This window comes from Mya arenaria, chromosome 17, assembly GCF_026914265.1.
Source record: "Mya arenaria isolate MELC-2E11 chromosome 17, ASM2691426v1".
Classification (NCBI taxonomy): Eukaryota; Metazoa; Mollusca; class Bivalvia; order Myida; family Myidae; genus Mya; species Mya arenaria.
Window position 1 is genome coordinate 49,131,868 of NC_069138.1, and position 26,705 is coordinate 49,158,572.

Sequence of the window (26,705 nt, forward strand, 5' to 3'; positions counted from 1 at the left end):
CATGTTTACTCTCAGTCATCTTCAACTGACACAAAAATGATGAGACAACACATATACACAATCATTGTAATAAGTTGTTTTTATTATTAAATAGATATACTAGTTTACATTGTAATAACTTAAGGTTTTTACTACATTTCTCGACGATGTCCACGATGTTTTGTACTTGCTTTGTGAAATTGACAGTTATATAATGTTAAATGTAGTATTTTCATAACAGTTTTGATACATCATGTCAGGAATATAAATAATCAGTATTTTAACTCGAAAATCATACCAACAGGTGAAACATATAAATACATGATAAAGTCATTTTTCGTTACAAAATCAAGATGCGGCTAATGTTAGACTGGTATCCTACGTTACTTTTTCCTTGGAAAAAAAGAGAAAGAGTGTACCAGTCTACATATAAGTTTGGTTCCCTGCATGCTGATATTCCATACAGTAACGATAACGATAGTGTAAGGGGAAGGAACTCCAGACTATCTACATATAAGAGAGATAACTGTGTATGAAATCAAATAGAACGTTTCATATTGAGACGTTTTGGCAGTCGTGCTTTACACGGTTGATTGATTATGTAAACAATTAAGATGGCGTCTCACCAGTGGGTTCCTCCGCTACCGCCGGGTTATGAAGCCCGATGGGACCCGAATCAGAGGGCTTAGTATGTCAACTTGATAGAAATAAACAACATGAATCTTTTACTGGTTTTCCGGCTGAATGTTATTTTATTTAAACTTCACTGATTTAATACTATTGACATTTTTTCACTTGACAGGTCTCAGTTTTGCAACATTTTCGCCTTTTCAGTTTTGTGTATTTTGCAATAATCAGATATTGCAATGCACTTGAGAAAAAAAGTTCCATAAATTTATGAATGCTGTAAATTACAAATAGGTATACCCATCAATTAACACATTATTGTTTTGTTTGAATTCGAAAGCCAATTATGTTCTTGATTGAAAAGATGAAGGTACAATGTAGTTCACACCTAATGCCAATTCATTATGGGAGGAGTAAGAGAGAGCCAGGAACACGATTGGCTGTTGCGTCAAGCAAAATAGTCCCGAAACGCCTTCTGGCGATCAGCCAATCATTATGATAGAAGATCAGCATGCTATTATACGGCTAGTCTAAAATTATAGACGTGTTATACGGGATTCTTCCAATCCCTAACGTCTAAATGGGTTTGTGCAAAAACCGGGGGTGTTTTGAAAAATATTGAAATTGTATTAAGTTAAGTATTTTATGGTTTAAATTGATCATAAAGGTTTATATTCATATTTTACCATGTAAGTGAAAAGTTCTTTTGCACAAAACAAGAATTTCTTGCATTAAAACACATTATTTACCTTTCCAATAAAACGAAAGTTGAATGACACAGACAACAATTATGCCAAGCGGAACAACTCGACCCAATCGTAATAACTTGGCCACCTCCGACAAGCTTCATGATAGACCTCTTTAATACAATCGTAACAACTCGGCCATAGCCGAAATGTCCCGATTGTTTAAAAATTGTGCCCTGAAGCCTTGTAGGTGCCCTTCATGTATATATCGCTATGTTTTGACAGCAAGAAATGAAAAAAAACACGTCAAACTCATAATTATTCGTAGGATACGACATTTTTATGTATGGAACTGATATAAAATAACTTAATATGGTAATATTTCTTGTTTTTATGATATTTTTTAGATGTTAAATGCTTTAACACGGAATCCCGATCGGAATAACTACCCACTTTTGATACTAAACAATTTGTACGTGAAGGATTTGCCATATCAAAAAACGTAAAAAAATCCGTAAACGTACAATTATTTGGACTATTATACGGCTGACACGGCTTCTTGCTATTGATCAACTATTACGAAAGCATAAGCTGTGTATTGTCAATATTGAATACTGTTTTGATAAGGCTTGTCACTAAAGGGATTAAGGCATGCTGGTGCGATTAATATGTGACGTTAATTAGCCTCGCCGCACAAAGGGACGTTGGCACTGACAAGTCTTAAAGGCCTGGCGGAAACCCTTGGATATGACGTAAATTGGGACATAGACCTTTTATTGTGTAACTGCCAACTGCCCAACTTAAAGGAAAATATTAAAATGTCAATAACAATAAATGAGCATCATAAATGGTATTAAGTTGATGTAATTATATATGGAAAGGAATACTTTTATTATATAAATATATTAGAAATAAAATGAAAGTTTAAAATTTGTTCATTTGTTTTGCCTTTGCAGTTTTTTCATTAACCACACCACGAAGGCAACATCATGGGTAGATCCTCGTTTTCCGCAGCAAGCTCAGCCCCAGAATCAGTCATACCAAACAACTGCACAGGTTTGAATTGACATTATATTTTAGATTGAATACATTTCATGCTTTCCACCTGAATCAGAAATATAAAGGCAAAGCTCAGAAGAAATTTGAATTTTTCCAAAAGTGTTATTTCAGAAAGCTGGATTTGAGCAGGTGAGAACCAGGCCTTATTAAGATCATAATTCAAGATCAATTAAAACTAAAGTATTTCCAGTCATATTTTTAAACATGAGGTATATTGGTCAAGTTCTATATCTGTTTTATTTCTAAAAGCCTTATTTGAAATAAAAGTACACGAAAGGTTTCTACAAAAAAAATGTTGAACTATTGTAAAGTGCTTTTCTTGGGTTATTATATAAATCAGTTTTTGCATAATTTCTACTAAAAGTATAATACGTGATCATTATTTTTTACTTGGCTCTTAGTAATGAATAATAGTTACTGTTGTCCACATCAGCATCAGTATAATACAGTTAATTTTTGAGCAATTTTGCTGATGCAGGGCTTGCAGATTTATGCAAATTGGACCTCTGAAATCAATGAGTTATTCAGATATACCTACATTTATCAGGCTTTCAGTTAAGAAATCAATACTCTTACAATGAATGACTATATATATATATATACGATTTAACACTTTTACAGAGGACCCAAATGCAAGGACAACATAGAATAAATCCAAGTGTTGAGAATAAAGAACCCTTATTGCAATCTCAAAACAACATGCACCAAACGATTAATTATCATAAAACAGAGGGAAAGCAAGGGGGTTTACCAAACATGCATATAGATAACAGGCAAGGGGCAGTAACCAATATACACACAAAACAAGAGACAATACACAAACCAGTCAGCATGCAAGGGGCTTTACCAAATGCTCATACTAGTCAAGGGGCAATACCCTATGGACAAAACCTGCAAGGGACAATACCCAAACCAGACAACAGACATGGGGCAATACCCAATTCACCCAACCTGCAAGGGACAATACCCAAAGCAGACAACAGGCAAGGGGCAATACCCAAACCAGACCACAGGCAAGGGGCAATACCCAATTCACCCAACCTGCAAGGGACAATACCCAAAGCAGACAACAGGCAAGGGGCAATACCCAATGCACACACCAAACAAGGGACAATACCCAATACACACAACATGCAAGTAACAATAACCAAAGCAGACAACAGGCAAGGGACAATACACAATACACATAACAGGCAAGGGACAATACCCAATGCACACACTAAACAAGAGACAATATCCAAAGCAGACAACAGGCAAGGGGCATTACCTAATGCTCACACTAGTCAAGGGGCAATACCCTATGGACAAAACCTGCAAGGTACAATACCCAAAGCACACGGTAGGCAAGGGGCAATACCCAATACACACAACCTGCAAGGGACAATATCCAATACACACACCAAACAAGGGACCATGCCCAAAGCAGACACTAGGCAAGGAGCATTACCCAATGTGCACACCATTCAAGGGACAATACCCTATGGACACAACCTGCAAGGGACAATACCAAAAGCAGACAATAGGGTAATACTCAATGTTGGTAATGCACATTCACAAAGAGTTATGGCCAATCCAGGTGAAAGCCAAGGAGCAATTCCCAGTGAACAAGTAGGAAACATGCAAAGAGGAAATGTTATGCCTAGTTCAGGCAAAATAAAAGGGGATGTTAATGTTTCAATGCCTAATCTAGACAATAAGCATAGGGTGGTGGTAGGGATAATGCCCAGTTCAGCTGAAGGTCAAGGGGCAATACTCAAAGGAGAAATGAGGAAAGGCGTAATGCCTAGTTCAGACAAAACACTAGGAGCAATACCTAGTACAGGAAACAGGCAAATCTTGCATGTTATGCCTAGTTCAAACCAAAGGCAAGGGTCAAAACAAAATGTTCAGGACACTAGGCATAGGGTAAATGAAATGCCTAGTTCAAACAAAATGCATGAAGCCAAACCTAGTTCAAATAAGTCACATGCAATTGTGGTTATTCCCAGTGCTGAGAAAAAGCATGGGGCACAAGGTATAGACATAATACATGGAGCTCTACATTTGATGCCTGCTGCAGACAAAAGTCAAAGGGTAACACTGAAATGCCCTGTTACTGTTCTGTTTAAATTTCTGTTACTCTGTTCTTCAATGTTATGCAGGTTGGTTTCATTAATGTGTTGTTTTTGTTTGCATCAATTCATTCCTATGAAGTAGACACAGTACTTAACAGAATGTAAACAAATAGCCTGATATAAGTCCATGACCTTAATCATTCTTGTAGGGTGAAACTTAATTTAAGTGTCTTATAGTTATATACGTATACTATTGTCTATACATCTATACACCACTGTTGTGTTTATTCAATTATTTTATGAAATTATGTCTCCGGATTGAAGGGAAACTTATTGCTTTTGGCCCGGTTGTTTGTCTGTCCCCAACCTTGTTTGCACGTACATGTATATCCAAAAGTATTATCCACAGGATGAATGTTATGCAGCATGTGAAGTGGGACACTTGGGGTTATGGCCCTTGTTTTAGTTAAAAGTAGCTTATAGAGCATTCAATATCTTGTTACACTTGCTTCCAAAATTGTATTAGCCAGAGTGATGATACTTTACAGGGAATTTACTTAGCACAAGAAAATGTGCACCCAGGTCTTTTATTGCATGGCTGCATCTTTTAAGTGCAGAGTTATGAACCTTGACTTAGTTAAAAAATGCCTATAAAGCATGAATGATTGTGTCCTGTGTATCTCCAAAAGGATATTAACCATAGTAATGAAACTTAACAGGTATGTTAACCAGCATGTGAAGTATTGTACTTTGGTTATAACATGTGGCTGCCTCTAATAAAAGAAGAGTTACGACCCTTGATATAGTTACAAATTTCATTAAAAGCCTTGAGTTTTGTTTCACCCCTATGAACCAGAGTCATAAAGCTTGCAAGAAATGTTACCCACTAGAGCATGCAATTTTGTGAGTAACTCCAAAAGTATGTTCAATAGCTAGCTTGATAAAACTTAACAGGTATGTTAACAAGCAGGATGTAGTGCAACAAGGACTTTGTGTGGATCTGCTCCCAGTATTTCCAGAGTCATAGCTCTTGACATAGTTACAAAATTAATTTGTATATAAAGCATGGAATTATACAACTTGAGAGGAATGCTATATCCACCATCTCAACTAGCTGCAAATCTAGGGTTATGTTTGTGGCACAGAACATTTATTCAAACATGCTGACATTAAAAAAGGCATCAGTTCTCGAATGAAAATAATTATACCGAGTAGTTAAAAACAAAATTCAGAATTGGCTTGTTTTGATGTTAAAGCTGCACTCTCAGAGATATATCATTTTTACAACTTTTTTTATTTTTTTGTCTTGGAAAGAGCCAATTTTTGTGTAAATAACTGCAAACCAATGATATAAGATTGCTCACAAAAATTCAGATCGTAGATTTTCATATATTTCGTTCGAAAATTAATGTTTTATGGCTTAAACCATTACTAACGGTTAAGAAAAATGCATAAAACATCAATTTTTGAACTTAAATATAAAAATCTGCGATCTAATTTTTTGTTAGCAGTCTTATATCACTGGTTTCCATGGATTTCCACAAAAATTGGCTCGTTTCAAGACAAAAAATAAAAAAAAAATGTCAAAATGTTCAATCTGTGAGAGTGCAGCTTTAAATTCACTACAGAGTTACATGTTTGTATGTTTCTTTCACATGTTGCAATTGAAAACAACACCTGATTAACATGATGAACATAAACCTTGCAAATAGTAATAAGTTTTACTTTGTCTCAAATCTGCTAATGTAAATAGGACAGCATCTGACCCTACCTTCCAACTGGTGCCTTATGACTATGAGAGAGCATCATATGGGGGTATGAGTCAGTTTCACTGATAGCTCTAGTTATATGTATTCGTGTCATGCTATCTAAGTATTGCATTATCACATGGTAATCATGATCAGATATCCCAAATTAGGAAGCGAAATCATGTTCATATTACTATAAACCCCAGTATTGATATAATAATAATATATGTTTGAATTGAAGTCAAATTGATAAAGAAGAGTTTTTGTACATCAAAACTTAAATTTATGAGTGATTTATTCAGTTTTTGTACATCAAAACTTAAATTTATGAGTGATTTATTCATCATGTTCAGGTTAGTGCCATTCATTTAATAATTGTACCAGTAAGTTTATTTAATGTGCAAATCGTGTGGAGAATTACCTGTACATTCTCATAAGTGAATTCAATAAATGTGTTAAAACCTTTGGAATAATTTTGTATTTCACTGTTAAAACATGTTCATTACCGGTACTCATTGCATGTCTTTGAATTTTCTTGTTTGAATGTTTTTTAGTAACTTCAGCCATAAATGAATAAGCCTTCCTTGGGTAGGAATGAAAATCTACAGTTAGTAAATGCCTATTATGTACTTTGTGATCAAAATTAGGATTTTGAAAAGGAGCATTTTGGGCTTGTAATCTTGAAATTTAAAGAAGCCCGAACAGAAATGAACAAACAAAACATTAAAAACCTTGAGTAGCCAAAAACTATAAGCTTTATCAAGAAATAAAACAACAGAGATTTTGGAAAAAGGATATTACTCAAAATTTGGGGAAATTAAGGCATTTTACGATTGCAATTTTATTCACAGCCTAGTCCACCAGCCCATTGGGCTTGCTTAATTGAACAAGCCTGACAGACATTGTACAAGTGATCTTGGGCTTGATGGCTTGTGTTAATTTCGACCACTGGTACTTTATTTCAGCAAGCATGCCTTTAATAAGCTGTAACTCTATTGTGCTTACATGACTTTTTCCTCAGGCCTTGAACCAAAGCGGACAATTTGGCAGGAGTTATGGGCAAGAAACAAAAATGAACACAATGTTCAAACAGTATGGAGGCACCACAACTATACAAAGTTCAGGCACAGAATCTGACAGCGATGACGATACCAACTTTGACCGTCTTTTCGGCAGTACTGCTGTATGTTGTTTTTCTTATCTTGTGGTTTGTGTTTGCATCTGATGATACTATTTCCATTTTTCTAGTGTCTGTAAACTGCCTGGTATATGTTAACGGTTTAAAATATATGTGCATGTGCTTTTATGCTTCTTTGAGCTTGTTAATATTATATATGTTATAAAATCTTTGATATATCAGGATTGTTTCAGAGCATTATGTTTCTTTTATCTCCTAAGCCTTTGAGTGCAATTCAGGTCATCCTCAAATTTTCTTAATCTGCAATGGCTCAGCCCTCTCACCCAAATAATGTGGCCATTTTTTAGCTCCTCTTTTTTTTGAAGAAAAAAGCTGTGGTATTGTCATAGTCTTTATGTTGTCAGCCCCAGAATTGTTGTGCTAAATATTTTACCTTGGCCAAAACTTATCAAACATTATCAAGTTCATACCCTCTTTCTACTCAATAAAACCCAGACCAAAATTACCTTCGCTGCTCTCTTGTGTTTTATGTCTGCAGTAAGGCACTTAGGCCTAAAGAAAATAAACATTTGGTTCGGGTTGCCTGACCCTACCTACAGAATAGGCGCCGACCCTTCCATTTTTATAGTCATTTGAAAAAAAAAATGAAAAACTAATTTTGCTTTTCAATATGTAGTTTAAAACCTTGAATGCTTTAAACAGAAGATTACTTTAACACCATTCTCCAATGATGAAAATGGCAATTTTATATAAAGCCCAATAAAAAAAAAAAAAACGCCTACCAACCCTACCTATTTTTAAAAAGGATGTAACCCTAACCAAACCTTTTATATTTTTAGGCCTAAGCAAAGAAATTGTTTGAAGTTTAATCATTGTCACATGTTGTTCTCTGTGATACATTCAGTGATAATAAAATCATTTTCGTCCTACAGAATCTCTGACAAAGGTTGCAGACTTCACTACAAAACAATTTTTCATGAATTGCCTAATAAGTGTGATACATTTCAAACCTTATTTTGTCTTTATTTCTCTCCAGGAGGAAGGGAAAGTTGACCTTCTGAAGGTACAGGAGTTGCGCCAGTCGTTTCCTGATGCCCCGGAGGATTTAATCTCCCAGCTTCTTAAAACGTATGTGTACACCACATCAGTCAGTTTTGTGAGAAGGCTGTAAAAGGCTCTGCAAAAAGTGATCGTTTTATAAGTATTTAAATGTTGGATGTGCATACAGATTTAAGATTTTAAATGGTGTCATAGGAATTTTAATATAATTTTATATGATCATCAATGTGCTTTGAAGCCAAGATATCTACCAGAATTGCAAATGAAAAGTGAATAAAGACCACTTTTTTTTAAATAAAAGTAATATTTAAAATTCTAGTCCATCAGTTTTATTTACTGCTGCATTTATATGTCTATAAAACCAAAACATTTATCTCTCAGGAAAAAAGCCATAAGGAGGTCATCAGAATTCTCATGTTTAAAAAAATCAAAAATTCACTTCTTCCTAGAACAGTACCCTTAATATGTAAAATATACTATATTATACAAATATGATTTCTTTATAGGAACAACAATGTTGTTGTGAAGGTTGGCAACAAGCTATTTGAGATGGGGTACAAACGTGCAGCCGGGGTGCACCATCCCCCACCCAGGGGTAATGACATTCAAGAGAGGCTTGCCGCCATGTTCCCTGACGCAGACCATGAACTTATGACTGAGCTGCTTGAGGCGTGAGTATTTTTGCTGTGATGTGTATTATTTTAAACAAATCCATTTTAAAGATGGATTCACATTCAGGTTCGTTTTTTACTAGACAAAGTGTATAGTTGTAATATATGAAGTATACATAGGTAAATAATGGTGTACACAGTAAACTTTTATAAACAACCTGAAATTGACAAATATGTTGACTATAAATAATATATATTGTAAATATAATTGTAAAAAAACGATAATAATTTTTTGTAGTTTTTGTAACGATATTCACAATCACATGGATCAAATTGAGCCCACATCATCTTCAATGTGTTAAAAAGTCTTCAAAATGGCTAAAATAGTTCTTACTTGATTTCATTTAAACTAATGAATAAAATCCAAAGCAAACTTTTTTTAAAAACTTTGACTTTCAGTTGTGGAGGAGACGAAAAGGAAGCCAGAGAGACACTAGAGCGTGTGGGGTACAAGCCTGTGTTTTCCGCCACCCATCGAAACCCCTCTGCACAGGGGGCAAGGGCCAGGAGTCCCGCAAAATCACCCACACCGAGGCAGACAACAACTCCTACTAAGAAAACCTCACCTTCGAAGACTCATCAGCAAAGCCAGCAAAGGGCAAGAACTCCGGATAAGCCCAAGCTGACAGAAGGACAGAAGACACAGTGTAAGATTTTAGATATTCATGAATTTTATTTTTTTCTCAAAAGAAATTGTATTCTTATTAGCTGTTCTATTTTTCAAAGAAAAAGCTGAAGTACTGTTAATTTGTCAGATTTTTATGTCATAAGCATCATGCATAAACTTTAATGTTGGCCAAAATTAAGAAACTTAAAAATATATTGATTTGGAACTTTTTAAACTATTTCACAAAGGCATTTAATGTAAATAGAATATGTGTAGGAAGGCCAGTAATTAATGGTCAAGTAAAGCTCCTATATCATGGCTGAAAAACTGACAGATGTTCACACAGGTCTGCTTTCTTTGCACTCATTATTCTTATAATAGTTAAGTTTGCATTTCACCCATTAATATACAATTTTCTACCACTTCCAAGTAAAGAGGATATGATCGTATCAATTACGAAAACAATAAATTTAACCTTTTTACTGTCGTTTTGTTCATGAAATGGCTTTCACTATGAAAGGGAAAGTTTCACCCATTTTGGGAAATTGTAGGCCATTTTTAGATCGACTATTCAAAGAATATGGAGAGCAATACTACTCACCCAAGCGTCGGCGTTGAGTCACACCTTGGTTAAGGTTTTGCGTGCAAGCACACATAGGTTAATATCTCAGCAAGTTCTTGAGGTATTGCATTGAGACTTGATACAATGGTACTCAACCATCCAACCTACTTAATTAACCAAGTTAGATAACTCTAGTTATACCCCCGACAAACCAAGTTTGAAGGGGCTATATTGGAGTCACCCTGTGGTCGGTCGGTCAGTTTGTCGGTCGGTCCCTTGCAATTTACCTTGTCCGGAGCATAACTTAAAAACTACTGGATGGAATTGGATTAAACTTCATACAATGGTAGAGCATAATGAGAGGAAGTACAGTGTACAATAACCATAACTCTATTCTTGCTTATTACTGAGTTATTGCCCTTTGTTACTTTTTTTGTCCGGAGTATAACTTGAAAAGTACTGGATGGAATCCATTGGAACTTCATACAATGGTAAAGCATAATGAAGAAGTGCAGTGTTCAAGAACCATAACTCTACTTTAGCTAATTACTGAGTTATTGCCCTTTATCTGGTTTTTTTTTGCTGTCAATTTTTTTTCCAGACATTAACTTGCAAACTACTAGATGGAATTTATTGAAACTTCATACAATGGTAAAGCACAATGAGAGGAAGTGCAGTGCACAAGAACCATAACTCTATTATTGCTAATTACAGAGTTATGGCCTTAAATACTTTTTTCTTGTCCGGAGCATAACTTGAAAACTATTGGATGGAATTTGATAAAACTTCATACAGTGATAGATCATAATGAGAGGAAGTGCAGTGTACAGGAACCGCAATTCTATTTCAGCTCATTACAGAGTTACTGCCCTTTGTTACTTTTTCTTGTCCGGAGCATAACTTGAAAACTATTGGATGGAATTTAATAAAACTTTGAACAGTGATAGATCATAATGAGAGGAAGTGCATTGTACAGGAATCGCAATTCTATTTTAGCCAATTACAGAGTAATTGCCCTTTGTTACTTTCTTCTTGTCCGGAGCATAACTTGTAAAAAGTAACTTAACTCATTTATAGATGGTCATAGGCAATTGTATAATCTGTGCTTTAGAACATCAACTATATCAGTATTAACATCTCAGTATTAGCATCACTGATATTGTTTAAAGCCTTTTTTCTACCTTTTAGAAACATAATCAAAAAATGAATAACTGACGATAGTCCATAAAATAAAGTTGTCATTTATAGGTTGGCTTTCCAAATAGTTGACTGCAATTTCATATCAGGGCGGCATTCGGGGGTATTAATCACCTTCAGTGATAGATCTAGTTTGCATTTAATTCAATTATAGGCCTTTATTATTCGACTTAGAAATTCTGGTTAAGGTTTTGCGTGCAAGCACACATAGGTTAATATCTCAGCAACTACTTAAGGTATTGCATTGAGACTTTATACAATGGTACTCAACCATCCAAGCTACTTAATTAACCAAGTTAGATAACTCTAGTTTCATTTAATGCAAATAATTGCCCTTTATTATTCGACCTAGATATTCGGGTTAAGGTTTTGCATGAAAGCACACATAGGTTAATTTCTCAGCAACTACTTGATGTATTGCATTGAGACCTTATAGAATTGTAATCAACCACTCAACGTAATTGAATAACCAAATAGATAACTGTGTTTTGCAAATAATTGCCCTTTATTATTAGACTTAAAAATTCTGGTTGAAATTTACCATGTAACCACATTTATGTTAATATCTCAGCACATCATGAATTGCATTGAAATCTAATCTAACAGTGATCCATGCATGTTTCGCCAAAACTTTTCAATCCTTACACTTAAAAGCGGCGGAATAGTCGAGCGCGCTGTCTCTGTGACAGCTCTTGTTCTACATGATATACGCTGTAAATGGCTGTAAGTTCAATGGGAAAAAAATCGCAGAATGGATGGTAAGTTTTGATTTTTATTCCAGTGATGTCAAAGTTGCAGAGGGAGTTCACATCAACCGACAAGACGGTCATTGAGATGGCTTTTCAGGTGACTGATTGGGATGAAACCAAGGCCCGAAGTGTCCTTAAAGACATGGCTAATACCAACACGTAAGTCATTTAGTTTATAAAAACAAATTTCTTTTGTCTTGATTGTAGCAAAAGATGGAACTTTTATAGAACCATGCTAAAGTCTGCTTGTTGTGTTGGAACCAGTTTAGGGGCCGTATTCAACAAACATCTTAGCATGATGGTAATCTTAGTAATAAAATCTTAGTGTTGACATTGGACTATACAATCAAATGACCATTGGAATCACTGAGGCCTATCCAGGAATAGAATGCATTTTGGTTGTACCTGGTGGGTTGACGTCCACAATCTTTTTGGAAAGAGTCATACCTTCCATGACAGACTTTGGTTAACATAGGTAACTTCGCATAAAAAGAGGACATACTAGGTAAAAGTTTAAGCATCCTCTAACATGACAAGTACATACATGTAGTAACACCTTACATACAAGTAAAATTAAAAGAGTGTTAAATTTATAAGACTTATTATCCATACAATTTTCTTAATTCAATAATTTGACAATAATCTCCTATTTTCACAGGACCAGCAGGCCAAGTACCTCCCAAAGTCGCCCGAGCACCTCCAACTCCAGGACTAGATCACCCTCCCCCACCCCTGCCGTCAGTCCAGCCTCCCTGGAGCCTGTGGCAATGTTTGATGATGAACCATCTAGGCCAAGGTAAGTTCACAGATTGAAGATACATGTAGAGGTTAATCTCATCTGTTTTATCAGAAAAGGGTCAAGGTAAAGTCAATTTATTATTATTCATAGCATTGAATATCGTAACCATGAAACTTGATACAGATGTTAACATTGACTTAGACATATGAGGAGCTAACTCAGCTAGTTAATAAGACTAGTTTATTCAATAATATTTGATTATCTTAACATCATAACATGTTATAATGATAGTATACATGTCTAAGCATTAACTCAGCAGAATATGAGTCAATTTTCAAAATTAGCAGGTTTTTAGCACCAATAAAACTTAATCTAGCTTTATTGATTTCGGAGTTCCTATCTTATTGTCTCATACTTGTATGCAAGTTTCAAGACATATATGTGACATCGTCAGCGAATGTTAGTCCTGTTGAGGCAATCACATCATCAACAAAAGCTGAGAAAGTGATCAAATTAAATAGACAACTGATAAGAATGTGTGGAATTGATTAAGAGATAGTTTTTAAGTGTTTTTTGAAGAAGGAACAGTTGACTGCTTATGAACCTCCACAGGAATCATCATAAATTATATTATACATGTCTACTTTTAGCACCAGTACATCAAGCCACAGGCCAGGCAGTACACCGGCATACAAGAAATCCTCTGAATACTATTCACGCCCATCCACTGGAGCATCCTCATACAGCAAGATTGGCTCGAACGTTTCGTCGTATACAAGTCAAGTGAAATCTTCAAAGACTGGGTCAAGTTCTTCAGGTGGTTCTTCATCGAAGAGCAGGACGAAGCCTGCACCTTTGTCCACACAGCAGACGAAAAATGTTACTGAGTATGTATCTCAATATAATTAATTCTTCTACTTACATTTCATAAGACCATACATACTGTAATTGTTCTAGTTAATCGTGAAGTTCTTATCTTAACTCCTACTTTCCCGGTAAAAATAATGCCCAAAGGGAAAAAATACAAATCTTTTTCTCTTAGCGACAAATGTATAATATGAAATTAATGATTTTTTTCCATAAAACTAAAAAGAAAACCATATAGGTTTTAAAGATCCATACAACAAGAAATAGTTTTTTGCATTTATATGTTTTTCTCTTTCTCTTTATTATTAAGTTATTTAAGTATAGAAAATCATTTTCTATGCTTAATTTGGATTTTGGCAGATGTTTTTGTCTTACGTTGAAGTCTGAAAACTATCCCACCTTGGACCCTTATTATGAGCTATAAAATGTTTGTCTGAGTCTTGACTTGGACTGTTTGTAATTATGGCCCCAGATGTCCCTAAATCTAGAATCAATTTGGCATGGCTTAACTAAAAAGTATGTTATCAATTTGCACTTAATAACACAAACACAACATTTTTACATTAAAATAAAAACAAATACCATTGAGAATTTTTGTGTGTCCATTGTAACAAAGTGAAACAAAACTCAGTCTTAATATGATAGATATTAAATAAAGTATGATAAATAACAGCATACAATAGATAACAGAGTAAAAACTATATATAATAGAGGAGTATGTGTTTTTTGCTTGCATTTCCTGCATTTAATCATACTATGTATTTTAGTAATCAATGTATCAGTAGATTTGTAATAAGTGAATTTGATATTTTAGATAAGAATCGGAGATCGTAACTTCCATTTAATACAAATTTCTCACACACAGTTTATTTCTTCTTTTCAAAGGTTAAGTAAATCAGTCCTGAAATCTACAATAGAAACTCTGAACACTATTACAAATAACGTAAACTGCTGTAAGCGACCAGTTTTGGAGACTGATATTGATGCTGAGGACCATGACCAATCAGTGACAGGGGATGAGTCACATGATCAGCAATCAGCCAATGACAACAGGTTCAGTGCATGGCTGAATCAATGTTGTGTTTTGGTGGAAATATTATATTCTAGTGTCTTACTTTAGTTTTTAAGATAGCTGTTGTCATTTCAACTTACCGGTAGTTTGGCCTTAGTGTGTGCTTTAATAGTGTTTAAATTAGATTGGTATTGAATCTATTGAATGGCTTCAATTTTGAGTTGCAGTGTTTCATGAATTTATAACATCTAAGTAGTTTTGTGCTTTGCAGTATAGAGTTATAGTGTTGTGACAATCAAGATCATATTATTGATAGTTTCACCATCGGTGCACTGTTATATAAATGATATTATAAAGATATATACTCATTTGTACTAGTGCAGCCATTAAGTTTAGAGATTTGAAACATAACTGGCATGCTAATAGCATAGGTGTATTTATTTATCAAGAATATGTAAGTCTATATATTATAAATATGTTAATTGTACGATATGAATTCCCTAGAAATATTCTATAGTTAACACTAAAAGACTTATTATGTAAATATTTATGTTTACAACTTCTATGCTAAATTATACTGTACTCTTAAGCTAAGTTATCCTGTTTTCTATCTCAGTTGGAGACTCAAAACTGCCTTTGTTCTGTTTATTGTATTTTTTTTATCAGAAGATCATTAGTTGTATAACAGTTGTATTACAGGTCATATATCTTAAAGTAACCAAGCAACACTAAAATATAAAGGGGTTTGGAACCTTCCTTGCATTTTGTTGCAAATAATAATAGTTTAAAGAGATTTATCTGTGAATACAATTATATTTCACTTTTTCAAACAGTTAAAATATCATTTTGATATTGTTCACTAGTTCCTATATCTCTTCTGCAGTCACCGCAGTAAGCGTCCTGTGACTGGGCAGCCTACTAGAAGACCTGAGCAGTATGTTTCCCAGTACAGGACAGAGGCCAGAGGACCAGACCCCAGTTACCATATGGGACCCAACAAAGCCCTTCTGCTGTATGTATATAGACAGAAATCTGTTAATTCTTATGTAACATAATTGAAATTATACATTCTGAATGAGGTTGAAATATATATTAAAGGTTGACCAGTTGATTTTACATGTATCTGATATGCCATAAATGCTTGGTATGGATTTTATAGATTGGCCTTGATTGGAAATCATTGTGATCAATGATTATTTTGTTATTTTAGTTTTTACCCATCTTCCATGAGTGACAGAGTCACACAATTGTATGACCATGTTGATACAAATTTAAAAGGATGTTTAAGATGTCGATTAAGCATCCACAGTCTTTGCTAATTGTCAAAACCCATTGGCTCGAACTCACAGGGACCAGCGAAAATACCTCGAGCATCGGAATTTCGAACCAAGCGGGATTGCTTACATTCAGTATAAAGATATCGGTCCTTAACATCCACTTCGTGCCAACAAGAAATTAGAGCCAAGCGAGTTTGAGCCATATTATTTAAAAGACCATTGTTTTTCAAGATTGCCATTGGTGAAACTGGATACTAGTAACTAGCATCAATAACCAATAAATCTTTTCAGGACTGAGTACACAAGAGCCAGTGGCCCAAACATGGCTCTGAGAGAAGGGCCTGACCCAAGTAGAGTTCAAGGGTCACAAGGGGCCATGGGCCCAGACCGGGCTCTATGTTGTGGTCCTCAACACCAACTAGCTATGGGCCCTAACACAAATGCAAGGCAGCCGGCATATGTGTAAGAAAGTGGGGATGCCGGAATGATGAATTGGTGGAGAAGTGAAATGGGTTTGATAAACAATGGACTGAAATAAAAATATATATTGAAACAACAATTGAATGGAATGAAATTTGTCATGGCCAAGAGAGATTTGCAAAGCAATTATTATTTTTTGAATTCTTGTTCTACATACATGATTAAATACAAACTTAAGTAGTTTTAGGTGATTAGTATGTGCTGTTGTTTCAATGGTGTTTTAAAAATCTATGAATATTGTAATATACAAAATCCAAAAGTTAAATTTAGACATTTGGATGAACAAGCCTTGTGATAAGATCCAGCATTTGAGGAAAGCCCTGAAAACATCTTACCAGTGCAAGTTTTGCGGGCTTGTGCTAATTTTGACCAATAAAAGTTTTTACCTTATATCAAATGAGTATCCTGCAAACATGAAGCGCAATTACTTAAAAAAAGTGCAAATCTGCGCTATTGAAATATTTATATCAAGCATTCTGTTCAAATATTAATTTTCTAATAAAAAAAAGCTAGATACATGTATGTTAAAGCATGCATGTTTAGTTGTTTGTTTTATAATATCGCAGTGTGAACAGGTTATGAAACTCCACTCTTTTGTAAAAAATACATTGTTTGTTTATAGTGTTTTTTACCTATAGTAAGATATTTTATCCAGTCTAATGTATATGTACGGTGTCCTTTTTTATCCTGTCAGTTAACATATATAATTTATGTGCATATATTTGTATTGATGTGCCCCGGTGTTGTGACACTGACTGTACATTTATATTAAGAGAAAGTGTTATTATCAAAGTACTCACAATTGTCATGTCAAATTTGTTGTTGTCCGTGATGGGGTAACTTAATTTTAAACCCAATTATAGACACGAGTTTACTTTGTAGAATTACCCCACCCGGCATTTCGTTTACTGTTTCCTGCTAATCCAACGTATATTCCGATTTAGAACATGCAAGCAACTTAGCTATATTGTGTAACAGACTTATATGACTTCATTTCATAAGCTTCTTACTTTTAAAACATGAGGAATATCACGTAATTTTGTCTGTTTCATAGCAACTTATTGCAATATCATAGTCAGTCAGCCATCTTGTTTCATTGATTTTTGACATTTACGTCACATCCTTTTACCAAGGTTGCTATAACCGCGAAGTTTAAACTCTAGAGGTTGATAATTTTACCTTGTATTGTTATTTTGCTTTGCTTTAGCGCTGAAAACTTAAGGCGAAAATGTATATTCTAGCATAACTATCTTAATCGCCATATTTTCAGCGGTTCTATTTTTAGACCGATCAAAGTTTTACTAGTCGATTCAATTTTAGGCGATCGATCGCATTTTTCTAGATCGATCAGCTGTAGTCGATGCGCTTTTTTGGTGTCGATCTACGAGTCGATGCAGTAGTCTGCATCACGCATATATAAGGAGCGTAGATTTTTGCTCAGGAGTTCTCCAGTTTTCTTTCGTGGCGGAAGCCTGCGTTTAACATCTCGGCATTTTTTAAAGTAATTATAGCATAAAAGAATCAAGAAATATTAAAGAACATTAGTTAAATAATAAGTGGAACCGTTTTACAACGTTTAAGTAATTTATAAGATTTTGCTAAAGTTTTATTAACATTTTATCAATTTAAGGCGCTTGATGGCTGACTGTTTTAGTATTTGATTGACAGGGAAATAAAACTGTTTTAGTCATAAACAATAACAACATTTTAGCCTTTCTCAAAACGACGGTTTTACCATGCATGTTTTCTTGTTGATGTTAACATAGTAAACTGAATAAATATTTTAACGGTTATTATCGTTTGTGACTTATCACCCGGATGTCAGCCTAAAGTCCGCGCCAGAACTGTAATACACGTAGGGCCAGAGCTAGCCCACAACATTTTTGGTGTCAGAAGTGGGATCGGTTTAACTTATTGCCGATCTAGTGATTCGAACCCAATTGTAAAACTTTAAAATCTGTAACTATGAGCGACTACGACAGCGACGACGAGGTAACGTTTCGGGAGGCACGGGATGACGCCGGGGAACCGGATGAGAGCACCGACCAGGCACCTTGCCGTGACGCGGGGCCACCCGACACAGACAACGCGGTCGACGGCAGCACGCAGGACTTGAGGGCGATGGTGACGGACATGGCGGGCGCTCTCCGTGAAGTGGTTACCCAGCTTCGATGTATGAAAGAAACACAGAGAGTACCGGCCGCGCCTGCGGACACGCTAGCGGCACAAGAACCACTCGACCATCGGGCGGTACCGGAAGTTGAGCGACGAGCGGCGGCCCCGGCCTGGCACCCCGACAGAAATAATTCACACAGAGTCCAACATTTCAGGGGCGCAGATCAAGCACAGTACCCGACCAATGGTTACGCACGCAGTGGACAGTACGACGTAAACCGTGCCCAACAGTGCGGCAGTACCGAAAGGTCACTCCCTAGTGTACACTACCGAGCTGGTGACTACAACAACCGTGGACAGTATGGCCCGTTTCGTGTCCAGCAGAATGAGAGCATAGACCAAGTCCCTCATGGAACACACTACGCCGAAGGTGACTACAGCGGCGGGGGACTGCGTCGCCAATATGCACGTGATTACGACCCAGCTAGGCGGACAGCAAGGGCCGGAGGCCCCAACCAGCCACATGTTAAGCTCCCTACGTTTACAGGAAAGGAGAATTGGGCCGTATGGCTATCTAAGTTTGAAACCATTGCAGATAGGTATGGCTGGGACAACGAGGAGCGTTTAGACAACTTACTGCCCAAAATGGAGGGACAGGCCGGTGAGTTTGTTTTTTCACAGTTGACTGCAGACGTGCTTTATGACTACGATGCTCTAATAACCGAGTTAACTTGTAGGTACCGGGTAATAGAAACGGCACAGACATACGCGGCTAGGTTTAACAGACGGAACCAGAAGCACGGTGAGACCGCTGAAGACTTTGCGGCCGAGTTAAAAAGATTATACGACAAAGCGCACCGACATAGAGATAGGAGAACAAGGGAAGAAGACCTTCTAAGGAGGTTTTACGACGGTCTTTACGACCAGGAGTCACGGGTCACCGTGGAGTTCAGCAAGGAGCCCAGGAATGTCGACGAGGCCGTATATCACACTGTCAACTGGATCCAGATGAGAAGTGGCGCAAGGGGCGACAGGGGGCGTCACTCAGCAAGGCGTGCGTGTGGCGGCGAGCAACAGGAAGTAGATGATGAAAGTGAGCACGTGCACTGTGAGCATGTGCGATGGGCGGCCGACGGAAAGTCAACCGCAGTGCCCAAAAGGACCGACGAACGACCGGAAACAGTTAAAGGCGACCAGCGCGCGCTGATAGAACGCTTGCTTCAAAGGATTGAGAAGCTGGAGGAGGCCTCCAAACGCGATCGACCGCAGCGGAGGGGTCTTAGCGTAGAATGCTACAACTGCCATGAACAGGGGCACTTTGCCCGCGAATGCCCGAAGAAAAGAGAAGTAAAGAATTACCGGGGTGATAACAGGAAAGAGGTAAGCAGCAATGTTCCTTTAAACAAGCAGGGACCATCTCTCGCGGCCAGAGGGGGGTCCAACTAGAGGGTGACGTTTTTACGACTGGCCACAACTTTGTTGGGAATGCAGGCAACGAGGAGAGGGTCCAGCTAGGTGCGGTCGCACCTAGGGACCGAGGTGACGGCATATACATCCAAGGCGAGGTGGGCGGAGTCCCAGTGGCGTTTACCACGGATACGGGAGCGACGAGGACTATTATATCGCACCGGGTGTATGAGCAGATGAGTGACGCGGAGCGGCCTAACCTAAAAGGGGCTGCTCATCTTCGAGGTGCAGGTGGGGCTCCAATTAAGGAATGGGGTAAGGGTATGTTTAAGTTGACATTAGGTCCCCTCGTCCTGGAGAAGGAGCTTGCCGTGGCGGAAATCGAAGACGAGGCGCTGCTCGGGTTTGACGTTCTTGTAGGGGGCGACGGTGGTCCGGCGGACATGCTGTTGAGCAGGAACGTTATAGTGTTAAACGGTAAGGAGATCCCGTGCCTGCGGAGGGTAAAACAACGAAGGTTAAGGAAAGTGGTAGTGGCAGAGGACGTGTGCGTGCCGGCACAGTCGGAAGCTGTGGTTGACGTCTACGTGGAGAGAACAGAAGAAGACGACCTCGATGACAGGGCAAACTACTTGGTAGAGGCGACAAACTCCTTCCAAGAAAGGTACCCGCTCTTGATGGCCCCGACTCTCGTAAATATCAACGGCGCGACCACGTGTAAGGTGAGGGTTTTGAACCCGCTCAATAATGAAGCAACACTGAAACAGGACGCCGAGATTGCGCATGCTGAGCGCATCGAGCGCGTGGTAAGTGTCCTCTCCGACAAGGAAATGCCTGACGAGGACAGTAATGTGAGCAATGTAAGGCGGGTACAGGTGAGCAAGTCGATGGATGCGCGGGCGAGCACGCCCGCCTTCCGGTCCGAGGTAAGTGACATCCCGGAGCACTTGCGTGCGCTTTTCCATAAGGCGGCGACGGGTAGGGATTTGTACCAACAGGAGGTGATAGCTGGTTTTCTGGTAAAGTATCAGCAGGCGTTTTCGCGACATGAGTGGGACATTGGCCTAACTGACCTGGTAGAACACGAGATCGATACAGGTGGCGCCCGGCCTGTCAAACAGCGGCCTAGGAGGGTACCCTTAGCGTACGCCGACGAGGAGAAAAAGGCTATCGAGGACCTGTTGCAGAAAGGGGTCATCAGGAAGAGTACTTCTCCTTGGGCTTCACCGATTGTCCTCGTCAGAAAGAAGTCAGGCGCCATAAGGCCGTGCATAGACTATCGCAAGGTCAACGAGCTGGTCAAGCCTGATGGATTCCCTCTGCCCAGGATACAGGACTGCCTCGACGCAGTCGCCGGGTCAACACTTTTCAGTAGCTTCGACTTGACCAGTGGGTATTTTCAGATTCCCGTTAAGGAAGAAGATATACCTAAGACAGCCTTCTGTAGTAAGTATGGCCATTACGAAATGGTCAGAATGCCATTCGGCCTTAACAATTCTAGTGGGACTTTTCAGCGCGCGATGGAACTTGCATTGCAGGGCCTGCAGTGGGTCACGTGCCTAGTGTACATCGATGACATCATCGTGTTCGGCCGGAGCTTCGACGAGCACATGGTGCGGACGTCGGAGGTCATGGACCGCATCTCAACTGCTGGGCTGAAGTTGAAACCAGAGAAATGCCAGCTACTCCAGACTGAGGTCACCTTTCTCGGACATGTTGTGTCCGGCAAGGGGGTCAAGCCCGATCCGCACAACATAGCCAAGATCGTCGCCTGGCCGCGGCCGGAGAATGCCAAACATGTGAAGCAGTTCGTAGCGACGGGGTCATATTACAGACGCTTCGTAAAGGGCTTCGCGAAGATGGCCTCCCCCCTGTCAGATCTAACCAAGCTCGACAAACCGTTTGTCTGGAGCGACGCCTGCGAGGAGGCTTTTAACCAGCTGAAGCAGTGTCTGATAAGCCCTGAGGTCATGGGGTACCCCCGGGGCGACGCGGGACACTTTCTCCTGGACGTCGACGCCTCAGGGGTCGGCATAGGCGGCGTCCTGGCACAGATACAAGAAGGCCGTGAACGCGTTATAGCATACGCCAGTCGCGGTCTGAACAAAGCCGAGCGCAACTACTGCGTCACAGAAAAGGAGCTGCTGGCTGTCGTCTATTTCGTACAATACTTCCGCCAGTACCTTCTTGGGCGGAAGTTTCGGGTGCGCACTGACCACCAATCTTTGGTATGGCTGCTGCAGTTAAGAGAGCCCAGCGGCAAGGTTGCTAGGTGGTTGGAGATACTAGCCTCCTACAACTTCGAAATAGAGTACCGACCAGGTCGACTACAGGGCCACTGCGACGCGCTTTCCAGGTGCCCAACGCCAAGGGACTGCACTTGCGCAGCGGTCGACACATCCGAACCGCTGAAGTGCGGACCATGCTCGAAATGTAAACGGAGGGCGGACCTCATGTGCTGGGCGCCCTCGGACGTGACCGCCCAAAAGACTGAAGTACCTGAGAGGATCGACTCCGCCTTCCAGCCAGACGCCGGTGGTGCTGGAGATGCTGGGCCTAAGAGAAACAGTGACCTAAATCCCAGACCGGATGGGGAAGCGGGCGGAAGTAAGGCAGTTATTAGTGTTGAAGGTTCGGAAATTGTGAGAGCAATCGGAGCAGAGCAATTGCAGGCGACTGGGTCAGGGTCGGGTCTGTGCAACTGGCTTGACGGGTATAAGGCATGCGAAGTTGCCGAGCTACAGCTGCAGGATAGCAGCATCGGGATAGTCTATCGCGGTCTAATCGAGGGTACGAAACCCTCATCTGAGGCCATGCATGTCCAGAGTCCCGAGGCGCGCCACTACTGGGTGATCTGGGACACCCTGACGTTGCAATACGGTGTCGTCTTTAGGTCTCAGAATCCTGATAAACGGCCTCAGCTAGTTGTACCACACAGCCTGAGAAAAGATGTGATGCGCCTTGTCCACGACGCAGTCACTGGCGGCCACATGGGTATCAAAGCCACCAAGGCCAAGTTACTTAAGGCCTTCTACTGGTATAACGTCAAAATGGACGTTAAGCTATATATCGGCTCCTGTGACGTCTGTGAAGCAGACAAGCGACCCAAAAAGACGGCGAGAGCGCCCATGGGACATATAGGAGTTGGCGCACCATGGGACGTGCTGGCGCTAGACTTCATGGGTCCACTTCCGGTCACTCCCAGGGGAAACCGTTACGTCCTCGTTGCCGCGGATCACTTTACGAAGTATGTCGAAGTGTGGGCCGTGCCGAGGCAGACAGCAGATGTATGCGCCGAGAAGATTGTGAACGACATCGTGTCAAGATGGGGTGCACCACTCTGCATCCACACCGACCAGGGTTCCGCGTTCGAGAGTAGCCTTTTTAAAGAGCTGTGCAACCAATTGGGCGTGCGAAAGACTCGAACCAGCCCTCGCCACCCACAGTGCAACGGTCAAGTGGAAAGATTCAACAGAACACTTATCAAAATGATTAAATCGTACCTGAAAGACGAGCAAGAGGACTGGGACCTGTACCTTGGTGTTCTAGCCGGAGCGTACCGCGCAACGCCAAGCCGCGCAACATCGCTCACGCCCAACATACTAACTATAGGAAGAGAAGTGCGCATGCCCGCAGAGCTTGTCTTCCCAAAGGCTGTAAGTGGTGAAGATGACTTTATCTCAAGGGGAGACTACGCCAGGTCTTTGAGAGCAAGAATGCTCAAAGCACACGAGGTAGCTCGAAATCACCTCGGTCGATACGCATCTAGAAACAAAGAGGTGTATGACACACGTGCCTCGCTAACTGAGTACAAAGTCGGCGACTTGGTGTGGTGTCTCCGGGAGATGCGGAAAGTTGGCGTGACCCCGAAGCTCGAGAAGGCGTTTGATGGGCCCTGCGTGGTCAGGAAGAAACAGTCGCCGGTCAACTTCGTCATCCAGCTTGACAAGCGCGGTCGAGAGCGCCTCTTCCATCATGATAAGCTGAAGCGGTACCGAGGTGGGACGGTACCAAGATGGGCTGCAGAGGCCCGAAGACGGCTAGCTGATGGTCCTGTACCAGTGATACCTGCAGCGGGTCGACCTACCGAGTGTGAATCACCCGAGATCGGGAGTCGCCTCGTAAATTAAGCATCTGCGTTATATTTCAGTGCACATAGGGTAGCAAGAAGCAAATCATTGTTATTGCTATATAACTGTAGTAAATAGGCTTTAAAACGCCAGTAGTGTTTTCCATAGCCTAGTGGTGAAACTGAATATTAACTGCGGTACAAACAAACATTAGCAAGTGAATGTAAACTTTTTATGTGGTTGTTCTGACCTGCCTTTCAAATTGCTGTGTGAACAATAAACGTAACTTATGTTAACATAATTATAATGTGGAGTAAAATCATTTCAAAATCTTAAATGGAACCTAGGGGGTGGTTGTCCTTGTGGTAAGGGGTAAAAAAAAAGCTAAAACAGTCAGACCTCATCCGCAGCTTATACTGCATTTACTCATAAGTCCAAGCTTTATTTCAGATGGACGGAAAATTTTCTAATGGCAGCATGACGTACAGGTGTGTTCGATGCGACAAAATAGGCCGTAAGTGGCAAGTCTTGGACCACGCTCTAAAGGAACACATCCCAGTGGAGAGGGTACCATTCTATTGTATCCTGTGCCGGTTTAGGTGCCAGGACTCCAAGACACTGGTAGAGCATACTAACAAATATAAGCGCCATGTAGACGAGGTCAACAAGAAGGGGCCAAGTGATATAAACCAAATTCTAGTCCAGTCGAACAACCCTATCTTTGTTGGTGATGATTGGGCCCAACCAATGAATAAGCTGACCTCGGCCACTGATAATGAGGTACAGGGGGGCTTTGACAGCTGTAGCGGGTCGTGGGGCGTGACCGGGTCAGCATTCGGCTCCACCTTCCCAGGGGTCCCCCGTCCTACATTGCGGGCCACTCATCTGCCGCTAAGCCCAGCCATGAACCCTTATGATCAGGCCAGGATGAGGCCCATGCAGACCAACGCCACAATGATGAGGGATGTCTCACCAATACAAGGAGGGAATGCCCCTCTCAATTTCGGGGCGTCGGATATACCGACGTTCACGATGGCTGGTGGAGAGCAACAGCCATGTACCTCGGCGCAGCTTGTTCCTTTAATGTTGCAGCCAACCAACTTAGGGCTTCTACAAGCGACCCCGAAAGCAAATGATGTACTGGAGAGCAATGGTACCACGCAAACCAGGGTGGCGGCAGTGCATACGCCAACAACCCCTCTCTTTGATGAAAGGATCAGCGATTTCCTGTTGCCTGGTCCATTAGATGAGGCGGACCCGATCTTCCTGGGCCTAGACCAGACCCCCAAGCCAGGGACGAAGAGGGCGGCACAGCCACCTGCGGGCTCCCCAGAACGGAAAAAGACGGCAGGGGATCCCTCCCAGGAAGCCTTGGCACGCATCATCGAGGAGACCATGCAGGCGTGCACAACCCGCATGATAGCAGGCATGGACAGGAACACACGAGCCGTACAGTCATCCATCGAGGCGCTAAAAGGTGAGGTCTATCGGATCGAGAGGAAGATGTCCACAATGGTCCCTGTGAAACCAGTCAGCAAAGAACAAACCATAAAGAGTGTTGTGACAAAGCCAAAAAGGCATTAACAATATGAACAGAACAGTTATTATTATTATAAATTTACAGTTCCATATAGTTATAAAAACTCTCGCTTGAAAGTTAAACAGGCAGCAGGAGCTTGCCCTTTAAAGGCAGGGGTGATGATGTGCCCCGGTGTTGTGACACTGACTGTACATTTATATTAAGAGAAAGTGTTATTATCAAAGTACTCACAATTGTCATGTCAAATTTGTTGTTGTCCGTGATGGGGTAACTTAATTTTAAACCCAATTATAGACACGAGTTTACTTTGTAGAATTACCCCACCCGGCATTTCGTTTACTGTTTCCTGCTAATCCAACGTATATTCCGATTTAGAACATGCAAGCAACTTAGCTATATTGTGTAACAGACTTATATGACTTCATTTCATAAGCTTCTTACTTTTAAAACATGAGGAATATCACGTAATTTTGTCTGTTTCATAGCAACTTATTGCAATATCATAGTCAGTCAGCCATCTTGTTTCATTGATTTTTGACATTTACGTCACATCCTTTTACCAAGGTTGCTATAACCGCGAAGTTTAAACTCTAGAGGTTGATAATTTTACCTTGTATTGTTATTTTGCTTTGCTTTAGCGCTGAAAACTTAAGGCGAAAATGTATATTCTAGCATAACTATCTTAATCGCCATATTTTCAGCGGTTCTATTTTTAGACCGATCAAAGTTTTACTAGTCGATTCAATTTTAGGCGATCGATCGCATTTTTCTAGATCGATCAGCTGTAGTCGATGCGCTTTTTTGGTGTCGATCTACGAGTCGATGCAGTAGTCTGCATCACGCATATATAAGGAGCGTAGATTTTTGCTCAGGAGTTCTCCAGTTTTCTTTCGTGGCGGAAGCCTGCGTTTAACATCTCGGCATTTTTTAAAGTAATTATAGCATAAAAGAATCAAGAAATATTAAAGAACATTAGTTAAATAATAAGTGGAACCGTTTTACAACGTTTAAGTAATTTATAAGATTTTGCTAAAGTTTTATTAACATTTTATCAATTTAAGG

At 39.9% G+C, this 26,705-nt stretch overlaps 1 protein-coding gene across 3 annotated transcripts; it reads left to right on the forward strand.

Moving 5' to 3' along the window:
* Window positions 1-540: 540 nt before the first annotated feature.
* LOC128224744 (mucin-5AC-like) lies at window positions 541-18,304 on the forward strand. 3 transcript variants are annotated; one of them, XM_052934751.1, is made up of 12 exons: window positions 541-667; window positions 2,249-2,348; window positions 7,175-7,336; window positions 8,328-8,419; window positions 8,857-9,021; window positions 9,421-9,668; window positions 12,169-12,295; window positions 12,795-12,932; window positions 13,526-13,762; window positions 14,628-14,795; window positions 15,638-15,766; window positions 16,323-18,304. In XM_052934751.1, the coding sequence occupies exons 1-12, from the start codon at window positions 594-596 to the stop codon at window positions 16,495-16,497; spliced, it is 1,815 nt and encodes a 604-aa protein (XP_052790711.1). In that variant the 5' UTR covers window positions 541-593; the 3' UTR covers window positions 16,498-18,304. The 3 variants fall into 3 exon arrangements, with proteins under 3 accessions (XP_052790711.1, XP_052790714.1, XP_052790713.1); XM_052934754.1 differs by lacking the exon at window positions 14,628-14,795; XM_052934753.1 differs by lacking the exon at window positions 7,175-7,336.
* The last annotated feature ends 8,401 nt before the right edge of the window (window positions 18,305-26,705 follow it).